This window comes from Puma concolor, chromosome B3 (assembly GCF_028749965.1).
Source record: "Puma concolor isolate L17-30 chromosome B3, mPumCon1.1.hap2, whole genome shotgun sequence".
In the NCBI taxonomy this organism is placed as follows: domain Eukaryota; kingdom Metazoa; phylum Chordata; class Mammalia; order Carnivora; family Felidae; genus Puma; species Puma concolor.
This window is the reverse complement of record NC_141672.1, coordinates 3,152,736-3,172,146: the sequence shown is the minus strand read 5'-3', so window position 1 is coordinate 3,172,146 and position 19,411 is coordinate 3,152,736. Positions and strand designations below refer to the sequence as shown.

At 42.4% G+C, this 19,411-nt stretch overlaps 1 protein-coding gene across 14 annotated transcripts in view; it reads left to right on the top strand.

The window, feature by feature from the left end:
* The window catches only part of MARK3 (microtubule affinity regulating kinase 3), a 115,991-nt gene that overhangs the window by 78,370 nt on the left and 18,210 nt on the right, over positions 1 to 19,411 (top strand). For 10 of the 14 annotated variants that reach the window (XM_086708727.1, XM_086708721.1, XM_086708718.1 and 7 more), the window contains 9 exons: positions 2,431 to 2,501; positions 7,648 to 7,704; positions 10,199 to 10,435; positions 10,598 to 10,717; positions 11,424 to 11,523; positions 11,842 to 11,954; positions 12,479 to 12,632; positions 17,180 to 17,397; positions 19,058 to 19,158. In XM_086708727.1, coding sequence (XP_086564853.1) covers positions 2,431 to 2,501; positions 7,648 to 7,704; positions 10,199 to 10,435; positions 10,598 to 10,717; positions 11,424 to 11,523; positions 11,842 to 11,954; positions 12,479 to 12,632; positions 17,180 to 17,397; positions 19,058 to 19,158 — 1,171 coding nt within the window. The remainder of the gene's footprint in view (positions 1 to 2,430; positions 2,502 to 7,647; positions 7,705 to 10,198; positions 10,436 to 10,597; positions 10,718 to 11,423; positions 11,524 to 11,841; positions 11,955 to 12,478; positions 12,633 to 17,179; positions 17,398 to 19,057; positions 19,159 to 19,411) is intronic. The other 4 variants (XM_086708722.1, XM_086708720.1, XM_086708717.1 and 1 more) reach the window with 2 other exon arrangements.

Here is a 19,411-nt window from a genome sequence, read left to right as displayed (position 1 = left end):
TAGAATTGGAAGGAATCTTAGAAGTCATCCAAGGTAACTGCTTAATTTTTAAAGTAAATTAATTTACTTAATTTAAAGTAATTTTGGGGGGGCGCCTGGGTGGCTCAGTCAGTTAAGCGTCCGACTTCAGCTCAGGTCGTGATCTCACAATCTGTGGGTTTGAGCCCCACATTTTTTTTTTTTTTTTTAATATTTATTCATTTTTGAGAGACAGAGACAGAGCATGGGGCGGGGGGAGGAGCAGAGAGAGACACAGAATCCAAAGCAGGCTCCAGGCTCCAGGCTCCGGGCTGTCAGCACAGAGCCTGACGAGGGTCTCAAACTCACGAACTGTGAGATCATGACCTGAGCCGAAGTTGAACGCTTAACTGACTGAGCCACCCAGGCGCTCCCACAAAAAAATTTTAAGTAATTTTTAAAGTAAAGCTCTGATAGGTTGTTCTATGCCAGCAGCGCCACTGCTAGGTAGTGGCAGGACCTGAGCTAGGACGAAGGGCTTCCTGTCAAACTGCATGGTCCCTGACCTGGGTGGGGAGAGCCACTGTGTGCTCTTTTTCCTAATAAATTGCCTTTTGAGCTTTTCAGTTTAGCTACTTAATCTGAGTGCTAATACGCTTTTAATGAGGAAAATAAAGAGATCTGGGTTGAATTCCTGATTTGTAACTTAGTAATTGTGAGTGTGACTTCATGGTTCCAAATCTCTTAAGAGGTTTATAATTTATAAATTTTGAATTTATAAAAATACTATTTTAAAATTATATTGACAGACCTTTCTCCATGTTACTCTACAACAACTAGTGGGTTTAATTAATCCATTAATTTTTTTAAGTCAAAACTGTTTTTCATAGGATATGCACATATCTTTAGTGGTTTTCACTTTTTAACCACTTGTTTTGACATTGTATACTGTTCTGCAAATAGAAAGGTCATTCGCTTAGAAAATGCTGACATTTTACTTAGCTGACATTTAACTTCATAATTCATCATAGTTAACACGAATCGTGTAGTGTAAATTAACATTATGTAATGCCTTTGAAAAGATCATTATGCAGTCAAATGAGAACTTGAAAATACAGTATTTATGCCCATCCATTATTTAAAAATGTTTCAGTCAGGGCTAGAAGCTTAGAAGTTGGAGATATTAATGTGCAATTCAGAGCAGCTTTTTCCCCAGAAGTATTTGTTATGTTCTGAAACTAATAAGCATTTTTTAGTATAAAAATCTTTTAGTTGAAAGTTGTCACTAAGCTGATGGAAATATTCTTTATTTGTATGAAGTAGATGGGATGCTTTCCCAAACACATTTTATGTCTAATTTGCTAAATTAATACCCTTTTCTGTTGATTTGAGGTATTGTTTCTTTATTCCAAATTGATAAGCAATTGGCAATTCTGATACATTTTCTGTAGTGTCACCTTTTTGCTGAGGAACCAATACTGTGTAAACTACTAGCCAGACGTCCACCAGCATGTTCTGTTGGCTCGAACTTCCCACCGCATCCTGACTACCACCACTTCCCACTGAGGCCCAGCCTCCCTCATTCTTGCCCTGATTATTGCGCGACGCCCACTTGTCCTTCTGTTCTTTCCCCAACCTTCCCCAACCCTCCCCCCAGCCACAGTGACCCTTTTAAGGGGTCAGTCATTTCACACTCTCCTCTGCTTCTCCTCTTACTCAGAGCAAAGCCTGCAGGACTCTTACGACCTCACCCCTTCTTCCCATCTCTGTGCCCTTCCCCTTGTTCATGGTTCTTCGGCCACATGGCTTCCTTGTTCTTTGCCCGGACTCTTTCTCCCAGACAAGGACGTTGTCCACCCCCTGACAGTAGTCAGCAAAGCACTTGCACATGCACACACACTTTCTGCGTACTTCCCCGCGTCTGCTCCACCGTCCTCGTCAGCCAAGATGCTCTTCGCCTGTTTACTGATTGTCTCTCCCTGCTAGACTGTAAACTCTCCACGAGGAAAGGGACTTCGCTTTGTTCACTGCCGTCTTTCCCCAGAGCCTAGAGCAGTGCCTGGCAACTAGTAGGCGCTCAATAAATACTTCTGGAAAGAAGGAAGAAAGGAACTGCTTTTATCATAATCCCACAATGAAGGTGTCATCCTCTTTTAACACAAATCACTTTCCCATGTTAGTTTTCAGTTTTTGTTAAAGCACATTGAAAGCATAATGCTTAAAATAAAAGTTGTATAAACTTAAGAGATTTTAATTGTAAGTGTTTTCTCTAGCTTAAAGATTTTATCAATGAACCTTTTGCCTATAGTTAAACTTAAGGCTAACTTAGTTCAAAATCCACGTTTCTGTTTATCTTCAAACCTGGATTTAAAAATAAAAATTAGAGCATTCCTAAAAGTGAAATATCAATTTATAGGAAAATTAGTGCTCCAAAGTAGGACTTCTGCTTACTTTCATTTTTCTCAATTTTAGGTGAAGTGTTTGACTATTTGGTTGCACATGGAAGAATGAAGGAAAAAGAAGCAAGAGCTAAATTTAGACAGGTATGAATTGATGCACCTCCAGTTTATTAATTTAATAAAGTTATCTTGCTTAAACCCTGAAGCAAAGAGTGTTTGCCTCAATAAATGCTTATAAGTCCCATTGGATGGAGTAGGGGGTTGGCCATTCGGGTCAACAAAAATTCATTAAGTGCCTTTCATGCCTAAGGCGCTGTGCTAGAAATGACTGTGGGTTCTATTTCTAGCTTTATCAGAATTTTAGTCTCACGCTTAACCTTACTTTTGACAGTTGAGCCTCAAAAATCTAGTCTTTCAAAACACCTATGATTGCATTAATTAAAACCATCTCCCGGTTTTTAGCAAGAGGAGTATCACAGTCCCACAGTTCATTATTAGTTTTGTCTTCACCCTGCTCTTCAAAGACACATTCATTTTATTTTTTTAAGTTTATTTATTTATTTTGAGAGAGGGAGAGGGAGAGAACGAGCTGGGAAGGGGCAAAGAGAGAGAGGGACAGAGGAGCCGAAGCAGGCTCTAGGCTCTAGGCTCTGTGTTGGCAGCACAGAGCCCGACGCGGGGCTCGAACCCACGGACCGTGAGATCATGACCTGAGCCGAAGTCGGATGCTTAACTGACTGAGCCACCCAGGTGCCCCAAAGACACGCTCATTTTAATAAGCAGGTTTTAAATATAAAGGTGACCTAACTTCCCTGTTTTTAGTAATCATAATTGCTACTTACTGATGGATCATTACCTACCAGATATTGGGATAAGTGCTTTATCTACATTAATGTGAATCTTGCTGCAGCCTTTGTGAATTAAGGGGTCTTGTGCTCATTTGCTAAAGATAAGGAAACTGAGGCACAGGAAGATTAAATAATTTGCCCAAAATATAACGTCTGGCAAGTAGCAGACCTGCCAGTGATTCAGACCCAGGTCCTCTGACTCAAAAACTCAAATTCTTAATCGTTATATTCTCCTGTTTTTTTAGATTACAAATCAGGCAACTCTTTCTGTAAAGCGCCAGAGAGTAAATATTTCAGGCTTTGTGGGCCACACAGCCTGTGTCACAGCCATCTAACTTGACTATTGTAGCACAAAAACAGCTGTAGACAGTTTGTAAAAGAATATGCTCCAACGAATGTGTTCCAACAAAACTTTATTTACAAGTGGTGGATCAGATTTAGCCTGAAGGCCATGATTTGCCCATCCTTGATATAGACACAGAAAAGGAGCAGGATACTTTACCGCATTTTTCCTTCCTTCCTTCCTTCCTTCCTTCCTTCCTTCCTTCCTTCCTTCCTTCCTTCCTTCCTTCCTCCCTCCCTCCCTCCCTCCCTCCCTCCCTCCCTCCCTCCCTCCCTCCCTTCCTTCCTTCCTTCCTTCCTTCCTTCCTTCCTTCCTTCCTATGTTTCTTATTTTTGAGAGAGAGAGAGGGAGACACAGAAACAGAAGCAGGCTCCAGGTTCTGAGCTGTTAGCACAGAGCTCGACGTGGGGCTTGAATCCACAAACTGTGAGATCATGACCTGAGCTGAAGTTGGACGTTTAACTGACTGCGCCACCCAGGCACCCCCTTTACTGCTTTTAAACTAACTGTGTACTGGGGCACCTGGGGAGCTCAGGCGATTAAGCGTCTGACTCTTGATTTTGGCTCAGGTCATGATCTGACTGTTCCTAGGATCGAGCGCATGAGGCTCTATCCTGCTTGGGGTTCTCTCTCTCTGTCTCTCGCTGTCTCTCTCTCTCTCTCTCCCCCTCTCTCCCTCCCTCCTGCTCTCTCTGCCCCTCCCCCACTCACATGTACGTGCACTCTCTCTGTCAAAACAAATAAAAACATTAAATTAACTCTGTACTTCGCTAGACATCAATCAGTTCTGTATTTAGACGGCAGTATAGCCTCGTTTCAGAACCTTTAATTTTTTTGTTTTATTTATCTATAAGGTTGCCACAGTAGAGGTATAGACAGTAGTCTTTAAAGATTTCATAGTATTTGGAAAGACAATTTTAGTTGATTTTCCAGATTTCTTTTAACAGTTGCCTCTTTTGCTTAGTCTGGTATTTACAGTTAAGAACTTGCTGCTCAGATTAACTTCTGTTCCTTAAATTTAATTTTTTTTTTTTTTTTTTTTTTTAACATTTATTTATTTTTGGGACAGAGAGAGACAGAGCATGAACGGGGGAGGGGCAGAGAGAGAGGGAGACACAGAATCGGAAACAGGCTCCAGGCTCTGAGCCATCAGCCCAGAGCCTGACGCGGGGCTCGAACTCACGGACCGCGAGATCGTGACCTGGCTGAAGTCGGACGCTTAACCGACTGCGCCACCCAGGCGCCCCTTTAATTTAAAAGCTTAAATACTAATGATACTTTGAATTAAAACCTATTAAATATCAAAATTTGAAACTAACTTTTGGCTATTATTTAACTTCTCATATCCTCAGTTTTTCTAGCTCAAAAATTGGAATTTGTACTTGATAAACTTTGAAGTACTTTCCAGTTCTCCTATCATTTTATTCTCTGGTCTGTGGAGGGAAGCTCAAGGTTCTCTTTATTACAAGACAAGCCTGTTTGGCCCTTCCCATAACTGTACTCTTAATTTTTGTAAATTGGCCCCTTAAAAGCCAAGATTTTTTTTTTTTCTTTCCTCCTAAAACTTCAGTTCCTTCCCACTCAGACTTGCACACATTTATGTGAATGTGGTCTGTTGACTGTGAGGAGCGGGCTGCTTAGCGCCAGCCAGCAACAACAGGTTTGAGCCTGACCTTCTCCAAGGAAGCAGCTCGGTGCTTAACCCTGTAACTGCCCCTCACTTCTTCCGTCTCTACCCAGCCCCCTGGCGGGGTCTCACTTGTCAGAGGGGCTTGGACATCGACTACCCCAAATCTTGAGGCACTTGCTCAGTTATTTTAAATTTTCTGCAGAAATTCTGAGTTCTTTATTTGAGGAACCTATTAGTTTGTCCAGGAAAGATAGTGTATGTGCCTTTCCTACGAATGACTTGATTTACACTGCTTACAATTTAATGTAATTCTTTCTTCTTGCCTTAGTATTTCCTTAAGACCCCTCACTTAAGCCTGGAAGGATCAAGTGAGATACTGGTGTTTCCTCTTTGCTCTGATTCGAATAGCCATGCTTTCCAAAAGGTTATAAGCCATCCTTTCTTGAATACGTTTTCCTGTTTGTGGCAAAGAAGAAGGTATGCCGTACAAAAAGTACACTCGGTAGGATCATGTTTTGTGTCAGAAATAGGCCTTTCTTTTCACATCCGTTAGCAGGTGATGTCTCCTTCGCCATTCTCCTCCTAGTGACTGCTTGTGTGGTTTTAAGCTTTTGAACAAGAGCTCTGTTGTTTTCAGAGAGAAAGACTAGATTCCCGGCTCCGTCTTGCCTTCCTCACCTTCTTCTTAGGGGGTTGGTAACATTGCTGCCTCTGTTGTCTCCTGTCTGGCTAGAGGCAAATTAGGCTTGTGTTCATATTTCAATCTGGAAAACACACAGATCCTCAGTTTTTGTTTTTGTTTTTTTTAAAGAAAGAATTGTTTCTAGCTTAAAAGAATGCAAAAAATACCGCAGTGATTTAAAGTTGACCATTTTCAGGCTATTATGGCTTTAGGTTCACTTGTTCTAAGGTAGGAGAAGTTCTGTGATCTCTTTGAGGAAGGATGGGAGATGGTCAAATCTGGTTGAAAAACAGGGTTTGGAAATAACCTGTAGGGGAATCTCAGTATGGCAGGAGAGGGAAAATCAGATCATCAGGCAGAAGGAAGGTAAACTCTACCTGTGTTTCAGGCAATAAACGTGTTTGTCTTGGGAAAACAAAGCAATGTCATTTTCTCAGTTTTCATGCAGACAGACTAGAACAAGTGTAAATGCTAATCCAAGGTAACAAGTGTTCTAAACCGTATTTTACCATTAGAAATTTTCTATTTTTTGTTGGTTATAAGTGGATCTGATCTGATCTTGTGACTATTCACTTTATGAAGCTGCTTAGTGAAGCCCTGATTTTGGCATCACCTCACCCTAACCCCAGTCCAGCTTCTCCTTGCTGCCTGTTTTGAACCAAAATGCAAATTGATAAAACAGCCTGGGGTGCCCGGCCGGCTCAATCAGTAGAGCATGCGACTCTTCAGTGAGCTCATACCACACACTGGGTGCGGAGCCTCCTTAAAAAACAGCCTCTCTGAATGTTTATGTCCAGTGTAGGTGGGTGTGTGGGGCTTACAACTAAAAGCTGATGATGATCTGGAGAAAGCTTTAGAACCCCAGTTTTGTGTATATGTGGTCATACATAGTTACACAGGCATAATACCAATGAAAAGACTAGAAGCAGATACAGTAAAACAACAAGAGATGTTATCAGTCATGTACTTATATATACCTTTCTGTATTTCCTAAAATTCCTATAATGAGCATCTAAAACATTCATATTTAGAAAAGGAGACTTCTTAAAAAGTTAGGCGGAAGTGTGAAATTTCAGCAAAATAGTTGTTTAATCAGCAGTACTAATCACAGGAATAATCCAAAGTGGACTAAATAAAAGCATACCATTTGCTGAGTGTGGAAGGGACCCTGATCGATGGAGCACACAACCATTCCATGGTTTGTAGTTCACACGTTACAACATTTACTCTTCCGCTTTGAGGAAGAGGAAACTGATCCTCAGAGAGGTGAAGTAAGTTTTGCTGTCTTTGCACCCACATCAGCTAAAAGGAAGAGAGTGTTATAAGGAGCAGTCTGACTGGGAAGAGAAGTGATTAACAGAGGAGACCCGACCTGGATGGACGCCTAGCCATTGATAGTCTGTAACTGCCAGTTTGGTTTTGAGTTAATTACATGAGTATGGGAAGCTTGCACCCGAGCCATCCGATCCTGGGTCTGGGGACAAAGAGGGTCCTCAAGATCCTGGTGATTTGTTGGACCCTGGCACCATTCCCAAAGAACCGGAATGTCAAGGGGTAGGTCCCAAAGGAGACTTTACAGTTAAAACTAGAGAGCAGCAAAAACATCCTCACCCTTCTCTTCTCACCCTCACCCCTGAATTTCTCCGAATTGGAAAGTTCAAAGCACAAGAAAATTATTTTCAGAGATCCACACATTCAGGTGATCGCTAAGTATTTGGCATGTGTGAACATCAATGGAGTCTTTTCTTCTTAATGATGATTAATAACCTTGTGTCTCTCCTGTGCAGATAGTATCTGCAGTCCAGTACTGCCACCAAAAGCGGATTGTTCACAGAGACCTCAAGGTAAGTTGTGGGGCCCTTAGTCTGTGAGCGTGTGCTCTATCTGCATGCACTCAGTTTTCCTAGCGGTCACAGATTAGACTGTGTTATTAAATAAGAAAAAAATAAATCCTATAATAATTGATCCTTTTAATCAGGTTTTGGTATTAAAAAGAAAGAAGTAGGAAGTTTATTAAAAATATTTTACATTTCAATTAACGTAGCTCATAGCTGGTCTCTGGAGAAAAACCATCATGCTGCCAAACAGCTGGGGGCCTCCGAGACGTGTGCTGTCACGTGGACAGTGCCCTCCGCGCCACCTGGCCCCCTCTGTTTCTCTGGTCAGCATTGTCTTCTGTTAACAGCAGTGCCGTTGGAGACACTGCTGCACCATCCTTCCTTCACCTCTGCCCTCGCTCTTGGCATAGGATAAGGTTTTCTAGTTTCCACCAGGCAGGAACTCCTTTGGTTTCCCAGAGTAAGCTGTACCACATGCCCCCTTCCTGTTGTTATGGTCAGTAGGTTGGCCCTGCAGGCCCTGCCTCTGGGTCCTGGTTCCTGACTCCTGTTTCTTCATCCACCCTCTCTACCTGCTGGCTCCTCACCAGCAGCCTTTACAAAAACATGCTCTGGGGCGCCTGGGTGGCGCAGTCGGTTAAGCGTCCGACTTCAGCCAGGTCACGATCTCGCGGTCCGCGAGTTCGAGCCCCGCGTCGGGCTCTGGGCTGATGGCTCAGAGCCTGGAGCCTGTTTCCGATTCTGTGTCTCCCTCTCTCTCTGCCCCTCCCCCGTTCATGCTCTGTCTCTCTCTGTCCCAAAAATAAATAAACGTTGAAAAAAAAAAAAAATTAAAAAAAAAAAAAAAAAAAAAAAAAAAAAACATGCTCAAGTCTGTACTACCTTCACCAAAACACCTCTTCACCCCACGTCCCCTTCCAGATACCCTCCGTTTTCTCTCTCCGCCTTTGCCACATATCTCCCCAAACATTGTCCACATTCCTCCCTGTTTCCCATACCCACCCGTGCTGCTTTCGCACCTGCGCTGGTAGCTGCAGTGGCCACCTGCATGCTGGCGAGTCCTGGATCCATGCCTGCAGCCAGAGCTGTCTTCTGCAGTCTGGTGCCCAGCTGTCTGACCACACCACCTGCGCCCCTGCTCAGGTCCACAGCCTGCCTTCTTCATTGCTGCCCCAGAATGTTCACCTCTCGTTCTGGTGCTTGTGTCCCTCGGTGCCTCAGTCTCCTTTGCTCTGCTGCCCTCTCAGCCCCCAGGCCCTTTTGCTAAACCTGTCTTGAGCACACTCTTCTCTGTCCCTGTTACCACTGTTCTCATCTAGACCACCAGCATCTTGTACACTAGCTTCTTGCTTGGTCTTCCCTGCTTCCAATCTTGCTTCTCCCTGTCCTGTCTGTTTTACACATTACAACCACAGTGGTCTTTTAAGAACACAAATAACATTGTCGCTTTCCTGTTTGAGTGACTCTTTAATGGCTTTCCATTGCCATTAGGTTGAAAACTCAAACTTCCTACCAGTCACTCAACTGGCCCTTTGTGATTCAGTCATCGCCATATCCCTGCACCTCTTTTCCATATACTGTCTTTCAGTTTCTTGAGTAAAACATGGTCTATCTTTCCTCCTGGGTTTTCAGACTGTATTCTGCGGGCCAACACACCCACTACTATTGACCAAGCCTCCAGGCAGTGGCTTTGATTTCGCCCCTCTAGGAGACCTTTCTGCTCCTTCAGTGCTAGGCCCACAACTCCCCACACCTCCTGTCTTGGCACTCAGGTCAGAGTGTGGCTACTTGACTTTCTGCCTTTCCCCCTCCAACCTATGAGCTCTTTGAGGGCAAGACTCCATCTATCTTATTCATCATTGTACATCCAGACACCATGTCTGTTCCTGGTATGTGATTGGCACGTGGTAAATGTTTGTTGAAATAAATGAAAGTGGCTGGCTCTGTATCTTCTATGAGGCCTAGGTTCTCCCTCCCCAATAATAGCCATTGCACAGCTCTTTGGCAGTTTTTATGAAACATGGTTGTCCACTTAAAACAAGTTTTCATTTTTTAAAAGCTGTTTATCATTATTAATTGAAAAGCTATTTCAAGGTTTTTTTGTTTTTTTTTTATCATGGGCATTGGTTGTTTAAATTATTGCCAGTTAATCTATACCTCATATCTGTTACTGGTTGTTAATGTTTAAAAAATTAGAAATTCTGGGGCGCCTGGCTGGCTTAATCAGTAGAGCATCTGACTCTTGGTCCCAGGGTTGTGAGTTTGAGCCCACATTGGGTGTGGCAATTACTTAAAAAAAAAAAAAAAAAGAATTAGAAATTCTAATTATCTTCAGGGTTGTTTTTTTTTTTCCCTCTAGAAAGAATGTTTTCTCATTTTATTCATTAGGATATATTAACTTGATATCATTACAGAAAGCTTTTATGAAATGCCTAATTCTATCACAGTTCTAATTATATTTTGGTTAAATTTCATTTTTGTCTTGATGTTTTCCCTCTAGGCCGAAAATCTATTGTTAGATGCTGATATGAACATTAAAATAGCTGACTTTGGTTTTAGCAATGAATTTACTGTTGGCAGTAAACTGGATACGTTTTGTGGCAGTCCTCCATATGCAGCCCCAGAGCTCTTCCAGGGCAAGAAATACGACGGGCCAGAAGTGGACGTGTGGAGCCTGGGCGTCATCCTCTACACTCTTGTCAGCGGGTCGCTCCCCTTTGACGGACAGAACCTAAAGGTATTAGAACCAGTTGCATCCACGTTCTTCAGAATGCAAAAGATTTTATAAAATGATGAGGGTTAATATTATAAGAATCTGTCAGTATCATGGGGTCTCACTGGTTCTTTTTTAACCTAAAAGTTGACTCACTAGTTTTCTTTCCTCCCTCCATCCCCAAAGGAACTGAGAGAAAGAGTATTAAGAGGGAAATACAGAATCCCTTTCTACATGTCCACAGACTGTGAAAACCTTCTCAAACGTTTCCTGGTGCTAAATCCAATAAAACGAGGCACTCTAGAGGTAATTGCATAAGTGCAAAGTAAGTAACAACTTTGGAGGGTCTTTAAGGTATTTGTAGAACTTTGCTTGGTTTGTATGAGAATACTGCCCTGGGGCTTTTAAAGCAGGAATTGAGGCATTAAAACTTTTTTTTTTTTTTTTTTTTTTAGCTTTTTTTAACGTTTATTTATTTTTGAGAGAAAGAGACAGAGTGGGAGAGGGGCAGAGAGAGAGGGAGACACAGAATCTGAAGCAGGCTCCAGGCTCTGAGCTGTCAGCACAGAGCCCCAACATGGGGCTCGAACTCACAAACAGTGGAATCAGATCTGAGCTGAAGTTGGACGCCCAACTGGACTGAGTCACCCAGGTTCCCCAAAACATTTTTTTAATGTTTATTTATTTATTTTGAGAGTGAGAGAGTGACCACACACACGTGAGCATGCAGGGGATTGGGGGAGGGGGGGGTGGGCAGAGAATCCCAAGCAGGCTCCATGCTGTCAGCACAGAGCCCGTTGTGAGCCTTGATCTCACAAGACTGTGATATCATAAACTGAGCTGAAAACAAGAGTCGGACGTTCACTGGCTGAGCCACTCAGGCACCCAGAAACATTTTTTTAAAGTTACCTTTTGAGCTGTAATCCATGAAATGTTGAAAATAATTTTTTCTAAATATTGTGGTTATTAGCATGTTTTATTTTATGCTGCTAATGAACAGTTGACCTTTCAGCAAATCATGAAGGACAGATGGATCAACGCAGGGCACGAAGAAGATGAACTTAAACCATTTGTTGAACCAGAACTGGACATCTCAGACCAGAAGAGAATAGGTAATTACTCTGTGCCTCCATGCTTGTGTGTGTGCAAGTGGCATATTTCTGTTTTGACTCGTATGCATACACCTCAAGTGTGAACGGTGGGAAGCGAAACATAAGTTATATGAGTCAGCTTATCTGTTTTGTCATATTAGGAACCCACCTGTAGTTTCCTGTGTTATCCCTTATAGTTACTCAGAAGTAAACCAACCGCCCATTTAAATTAGAAAATCTATGATGTTTAGAGTCGAGTAAAGGAAATTATTTTAATATCTAACACAGTGATTTCGTATCCAGACAAAACACATCAACTGTATTATGCCCTTCTTTTAGATATTATGGTGGGAATGGGATATTCAGAAGAAGAAATTCAAGAATCTCTTAGTAAAATGAAATATGATGAAATCACAGCTACATATTTGTTGTTGGGAAGAAAATCTTCAGAGGTAAGAGTAATTGGAAAGAGCTAATACAACTTTTATGTAAATGATCAGTTTCAAAAGCTCTTTTCTTAGTGTTTATTTTGTTAACATGTATAACATTGGGTATGTAATTTTGAAATTGGCCTGCAAAGGATGAACCTAACTGCTATCACCTTTAGGAGCTCCTGTTTCAACTTTGAGATGGTAACTGTAACATTGGATGTTGTCACAGACATGAACATCATAAGTTAGCCTGTGGTCATTAATGGTTTGGAAGTGATATAAAGTATCAGGTGAAGTAAATAGAGAGTGTTTTACGTTATTTGAAAAAGCCTAAAAAGGTCATAAATACCTGTCCTTTCATGAGCTTTTCAGCAGTCAGAAAAATACATCTGCCCAAATGTAAGGTTGTCGTTTTTGTACATGGTGCTTCTTCATCTGTGAATGAACTGTTTGTGAGAGGTTTATGTGTTACGAGAAGTTTAGTTTCCTAACGTACCATTTGGGTCCGTGTTGTGGTTTGCTCTGTTCTTCTCATTTTCTCTCAGCTGGATGCTAGTGACTCCAGTTCTAGCAGCAATCTCTCACTTGCTAAGGTTAGGCCAAGCAGTGACCTCAACAACAGCACTGGCCAGTCTCCTCACCACAAGGTGCAGAGAAGTGTTTCTTCCAGCCAGAAGCAGAGGCGATACAGTGACCATGGTAAGTTTGAGACTGTTCCACTGTGTTTTCCTTGAGTCTCCCCTTACACAAGAGGCCTCCTAATATTGGGAAGCATCCTTTTGCTTAAGGCCTGTCAGGGTGGGAAAGTGACTTGATTTCCCTTCAGGACTTTTATTTCCTACCAGTCCTGCCAGTGTTGGCCTGATCATCTCCAGGCTCTGATCTCCTTGGTACATTCAGTCCTCTGGGACTCTCGCTTCAGTCTCTGATTCTCTGTTCACTCCCCTCCCCATCTCTGCATCAGACTTACTTTCCCGAGCGTCATTGTCCAGCACTTTCTGCTGTGATGAAAATGTTCTGGATCGATGGTGTCCAACAGAGTAGCCAGTAGCTACACTTGGCTGTTGGGCACTTGAACCAGGGAAATGGTTTTCAGTTTTGTTTAAGTTAAATTTATGTAGCTACATGTGGCCAGCCATAGAGAATGCATAGTACCCCAATTTTGCCTTACTTGGTTTAAATTTTTGACCTGGGTCATTGTCAGGTGCACTATGGCCATTGGTGTGTCTGAACACCCTCACTCTTAACATATTCACCATGGAAGTGAATTTTTCATGAGACTCGGGACCCTAGGAGATGTTGGGTACCAAATTTAACAGTTTATTCTACCTTCAAGGCAACCCTGTGTTGGAATCCAGACACTCTAGCATGGATGTGTGTTTATTCGCCTGTAACCTGTGAATGTTAATGTTGCAGGTATTTCTTTAACTCCAGCATTTTAAGATCCAGGAACTTAGACCAGTTGGCCTGGTCCTAACTTTTAAAAATACATCCTCGGGGCGCCTGGGTGGTTCAGTCGGTTAAGCGGCCGACTTCGGCTCAGGTCATGATCTCGCGGTCCGTGGGTTCTAGCCCCGCGTCGGGCTCTGTGCTGATAGCTCAGAGCCTGGAGCCTGCTTCAGATTCTGTGCCTCCCTCTCTCTGACCCTCCCCTGTTCATGCTGTGTCTCTCCCTGTGTCAAAAATAAATAAACGTTAAAAAAAAAAATTTTTTTTTTTTTTTAAATAAAATTTAAAAAAAATAAATAAAAATACATCCTCTCGGGACGCCTGAGTGGCTCAGTTGGTTAAGTGACTGACTTCGCCTCAGGTCATAATCTCACAGTTTGTGAGTTCGAGCCCCACGTTGGGCTTTGTGCTGACAGCTCAGAACCCGGAGCCTGTTTCAGATTCTGTGTCTCCCCCTGTCTCTACCCCTCCCCTGCTCACGCTCTGTGTCTCTCTGTCTCTCGATAATAAATAAATGTTAAAACAAAATTATTAAAAAAAAATTATAAAAATACATCCTCTCACGGAACACCCATTTATTTTTTGTTCAGTTCATTTCCCTTCTCTGGACTTTGTCCGCTTTCATTCTTTCACCTTGAGTTTTGGTGCTTGACGGTGGCACAGAACATTCCCGTGTGGATAGTTTTGGCTTTGTACCAGGAGCGATGACACTTTGCTCAGTGTCCGTTTCTCTTCCTGTTGATGTGCTGCCTGTCTGTGTGGTCTGGGCTGGTGCAGCACCATGTACTGAAGCTGCCGGTAAACTGTGAGCATGTCTGCTATTCTAGGACGTAACTGAGAGCCGAGGACCCATTCTGACACTAGGTATTGTGCACATCGCATTTGTAAACCAAGTGTTGATCTGGGTCTCTGTTTCTGTCCATGTTCAGATTAGTTGTTAAGGAGGGATTTTCATTGCCTCTAGACAACAAGGCATTTAGCAAAATGCCTCCAGATTGCTCTGGACCATCCAGTTTAAAGGGAATTATTCCTAAAGTCTTGGAGGGGAAAAGCCTGGTAATAGAGTTTTCTCCTGTCTCTAGTGACGATCTTAATAAGTTAATTCTTCTGTAAGCATATATATTCCATTTGGATTGGTAATGCCTTTCTCACCCAGTTCAGAAAATTTTAGAGCTAAGAAGAGCATTAGACATGGTGTCAGACACTCACCAAACCTCCAATTTTATCAAGAGGGCCCACCACATCTCCCAGGGTTACAAGGATGTGGGAGTACCTGTGGCAGCATGCCCGGACTTCAGGGGCCAGGTCCCGTGGCTCTGCCCACTGACCCACTGATTGCCTCAGGGAGTGCTCTTTGTGTGATGATAATGATCCTTCCTTCTTGGAGCCTCTAATAGCAAAAAGTTCATGAAAGCCACCTCGCTGGCTCCATTAGTGGAGCACGCAGCTCTTAATCTCAGAATCGTGAGTTCGAGCCCCATGTTGGGCACAGAGCCTACTTAAAAAAAAAGAAAAAATAGTACCAAAAAATTTTCATAAAAAGAATATTTCCAGAAATCCAAGTATATATAGAAAGTCACCCAATTCTGTGTTGTTTTTTATTCTTTATGGGGATGAAGATGGTGGTCAGCAAAGGAAAGATTTTGTTATACCTCTGGCTGTGTAGTTTTAAGGGCTAAGAATGAGGTAGATTCCAAATGCAATGTCTAGTAAAGCACACTCACTTGGTACTGAGTAAAGGCAGACAAGCCTACAGCTAACCCCGCTTTCAGCTTGTCCTTCCTCTTCCCTCTCCCCTTGTTTCCTCCTTCCAGATGCCAGCTGTTTCTATAGGCCTGGTTCTATGAAAGTATAACTTAACTTTTATCTGTGGTTCTTAATTTGGGTCCCAGGTGTGAACCCCTGGGATGTGTGCACATATTTTTCTAGGAAAGGTGATATTCGTTCGATTTTCAAAGCGTTCTTTGTCTTAGGGGGGAAAAAGTAAAGAATCACTGGCTTATTACTCTGGGGCACTGGGGCAGTTTGGTAGTGATCAGAAAAAAATAAATCTGTATCCATTTCTCACATCTTACACAAGGGTGGGTTCCACTTGGAATGAAGATGGAAATGTGAAAAACATGGAAATAGTCAAAGAAAACACGAGATAATTTGCTTTTCGCGTTATAACTTGGACTAGTGACGGTCGTTCTGACCGAAACCCCAACACTAATAGTTATGAAAGAAAAGACATGTTTACCAAGTTTGACTACATAAAAATCACATTTCTCTGTGAGACAGCCACATCACGGAACACTACTCAGCAATAAAAAGGAACAAAGTATTGATAGGTGCAACCATTTGCATAGATCTCAAAGGAACTACACGGAATGGAGAAAAAATCTCAAAAGGTGTTATGAAATTGATTCCATTCATGTAACATTCTGGAAAGGAGAGAATGAGGGATGGAGACCAGACCAGTGATTACCAGGGTTGAGGGAGCTGGAGGCCACGGTGGAGGAGGTGGCTGTGCTGGCAAAGGCAGTCCACACAGTCCTCGGGACAGGACTGCTCTGGCGTGACTGGTGTTGGCCCGGATTTACCAACCAGGTGGTAAATGTGCGTTGGAGCTCAACTTGCCCCGGACGCAAGTGGCTCTGGTGAGACCATGCGGTCTGAGCCAAGTTTCAGAGCAGATCAGCAGTAACCCTGAAAGTGCAGGATGTCCTTAGCTGCCTCATGATTTTGCAAAGAAAGATAAGTGTTAAGGGTAGTATCACACATGCTTGGTTAATTCTTTGTTTTATGTGGTAAATTTCCCAAACTGGAAGCTTAGTTTTTTTCCTCCCATAAATAAAAACAAACTTTTGTTTACTTTTAATTCAGTTCCAAATAGATTTACCATTTAGATTTTGTCCAAAAAGTAGTTTTCTTCTACCCCACCCCAACCCCTTTTTAGTACACCTAAATATAAAGTTTCTTCTACTATAAATGATGAGCATTTGGTGCCATTCTTGAAGATGACCACTGGACAGTATACATAATGAATATATGAGTTATATATGAGTTTGTTCATCTCCAAAATGCTTTGAACTCCAAATTCCTGTGCTGCCATCAGACTCTCCTGATGCTATTTTGTAGGATATCGGTTAATTGCCCATCCAGGATGTACCTAGGCACACTCCTCCTGGGGTGGGGTGTGATTGGGAACCTCTGCCGCCTTTCCTCCCTGTCGCTTGCATGAGGAACATGCTTTCCTCTGCCTGTGTCACCTTTCCCTGTCTACTCAAATTCCTGTTTATCTAGAAGATTCCGAATGCTTTACAAAAGATCCAGGATAACACTTCAGAAGTAATGACCCATAAGTCTGTACTGTTCTGTTCCAAAAGGTGAACACATCTTGTGTACAAAAAAGGATAACTAAGGTTCTCTCAGATGTACCAGGTGAAGTAGTTCACGCTGCCATGATACACATGCACCCGCTTAGTTTGTTTGTTATTTGTACAGTAACACTCTAGAGATTGTTTCAGTGGACAACTCTCCCTGAAGGTATTTCTGAAGCACAAATACTATACAAACTTACTAATAATTTTTTTTTTAATTTTTCAATAGAAAGGGACAAAAGTGAAATTTCAAAATTGAATTCATTGTATAAGGAAGGACATTATACTTGGTGGGAAATCTCTTACAGGATTTTACTGTCTTGTATTTTCTTAGATGATAGCAGTCTTGGGTCATCTTATTAAATACGTTGGTTTTCACAGACTAAAATATAAAACTATATTCTGGCTTTTAAAAAGTAAACTGTTTTATTTTAGCTGGACCAGCTATCCCTTCAGTTGTGGCGTATCCAAAAAGGAGTCAGACCAGCACTGCAGATAGTGACCTCAAAGAAGACGGAATTCCTTCCCGGAAAACAAGCGGCAGTGCTGTCGGAGGAAAGGGAACTGCTCCAGCCAGCCCCATGCTTGGGAATGCAAGTAATCCCAATAAGGCTGACATTCCTGAACGCAAGAAAAGCTCTACTGTCCCTAGTGTAAGTATTGTTAAACTGCAGAGCGTTCCTAAGATTGTAGGGTTAGGGTGGTCTAGACATATGACTCCTGTGTTCTCAACTACCTGCAGTGCTGTCCCCACCAGGCCACCATGCCCAGTCTCCCACCTGTAGGGATCACTTTCAATACCTGTGTTGAAGGGGTTTCCTGCTGCACCCCATCCCACTAGATTAGTGACCCGATCTTTTGTGTCAAGGGCTGTTTCTGGCTATTCCACAAACATCTGAGCTTTAGGTTGTATCGGGTCCTGAGAAATAGAAATGCCTCATAGTCTGAGGAAATAAAACCAAATGATGACAGTGCCGACAAGAAACCGCGGACAGAAGATGCCTAACGGGTTCTGTGCAGGACTCTGGGACATCTGATTGCCTGAGGGCCAGGGATGTGGGGGCCAAGGATGTGGCATGCATCCTCAAAGGGCTCTGACAATAAAGAACATTTGACCAAGTCCTTACCTTGTGCCAAGGACTGTGCCAAATGCTTTTGCATGTACCAGCTAAATTTTAAAGTGGAAAAAATGAAGAAAAGTTAGTCTTTGCCTAAAATTATATTGCTGATCTGAGTCCATCTCTTAATCCGTATCCTTGACAAATCTCCCCTTTAAATAGGTAGTATTTGTTAAAGTCTGTTCAGTTTCAGGAACTTTTCTGTGAATTGAAATGTGTTCTCTCTGACCTAATACAGTAATTCTTATTCTTAGCACTCCTGAAGTAATTCTAGAAAGAATTTGCAGAGCATATACAGTCTGAGGGATATTCTGTGACCACATTTTTTTTTCCTGCAAAGTTAACAATGACACAGCCCTCCCTCTACCTCAAAAAAAAAACAAAAAAAAAAAACACAAAACCCAGAGTGAGGGACCCACATGGAAGCTCTGCTGCTGCTTTTAGGAGGCTTTTGTATGTGCCGTTCTGGGGATAGGAGCTCATGACAGAGGTCAAAGGGTTTTGTCTGCTCCATCCTCTGACCTTGCGTTCTATCAGAGTAAACCCTGTGTGAAAGGGTTTTTTGTTTTTGTTTGTTTTTTAATAATGTTTATTTTGAGAGAGAGCAAGAGAGCACGTGCGAGCCTGTGAGCAGGGGAGGGGCAGAGAGAGGGAGAAAGAGAATCTCAAACAGACTCCACAATCACCGTCGGTGCGGAACCCACCGTGGGGCCAGAACTCATGAACTGTGAGATCATGACCTGAGCCGAAATCCAGAGTCGGTTCCTTAACTGAGCTGCCCAGGCATCCTGTAAAAGGTTTTTTATTGGCTTCCTAATTCCATAAAATTGGTTTGTCATGTCATAGCCCTACAATTTAAATTCAGTCTCCAGTGGCACCTAGGTGGCTCTGTCAGTTAAGTGTCCAAACTTCGGCTCAGGTCATGATCTCATGGTCCCTGGGTTCAAGCCCCGTGTCAGGCTCTGTGCTGACAGCTCGAAGCCTGGAGCCTGCTCCGGATTCTGTGTCTCCCTCTCTCCCTGCCCCTCCCCCATTCATGTGCACACATGTGCTCTTTCTCAAAAATAAATAAGCATTACAAATAAATTTAAAAATAAGGATTAAATTGTGTGTATTTAGGTAAGAATTTTTTTCTCATTGTACTATACTTATTTCTAAATGGTTTAAGACAAAAATGGGCCCCCCTTTTTTATAGAGTAATACAGCAGCTGGTGGAATGACACGGCGCAATACTTACGTCTGCAGTGAAAGAACTACAGCCGACAGACATTCAGTAATTCAGAATGGGAAAGAAAGGTACGAAATTTTACCTGTTTGCAAGAAAATTTGTTTTTCGCAAAAGAAATGGAAGTTACTTCTTAGTTTTTAGAATCAAAATTCAGATGATAATCGTGAAGTGTTCTTCACAGTAAGTTAAATTTAAGTGCAGATTTTTTAGTGAGATACTAGACTTCCAAATTCCTCTTACTGTCCAGAGCCTGTCCTCCTGGCAGGCTGCGTGTGATGGTTGAAAGGGTTGGGTTAAACCAGAGAGCTTTCCCACAGGACA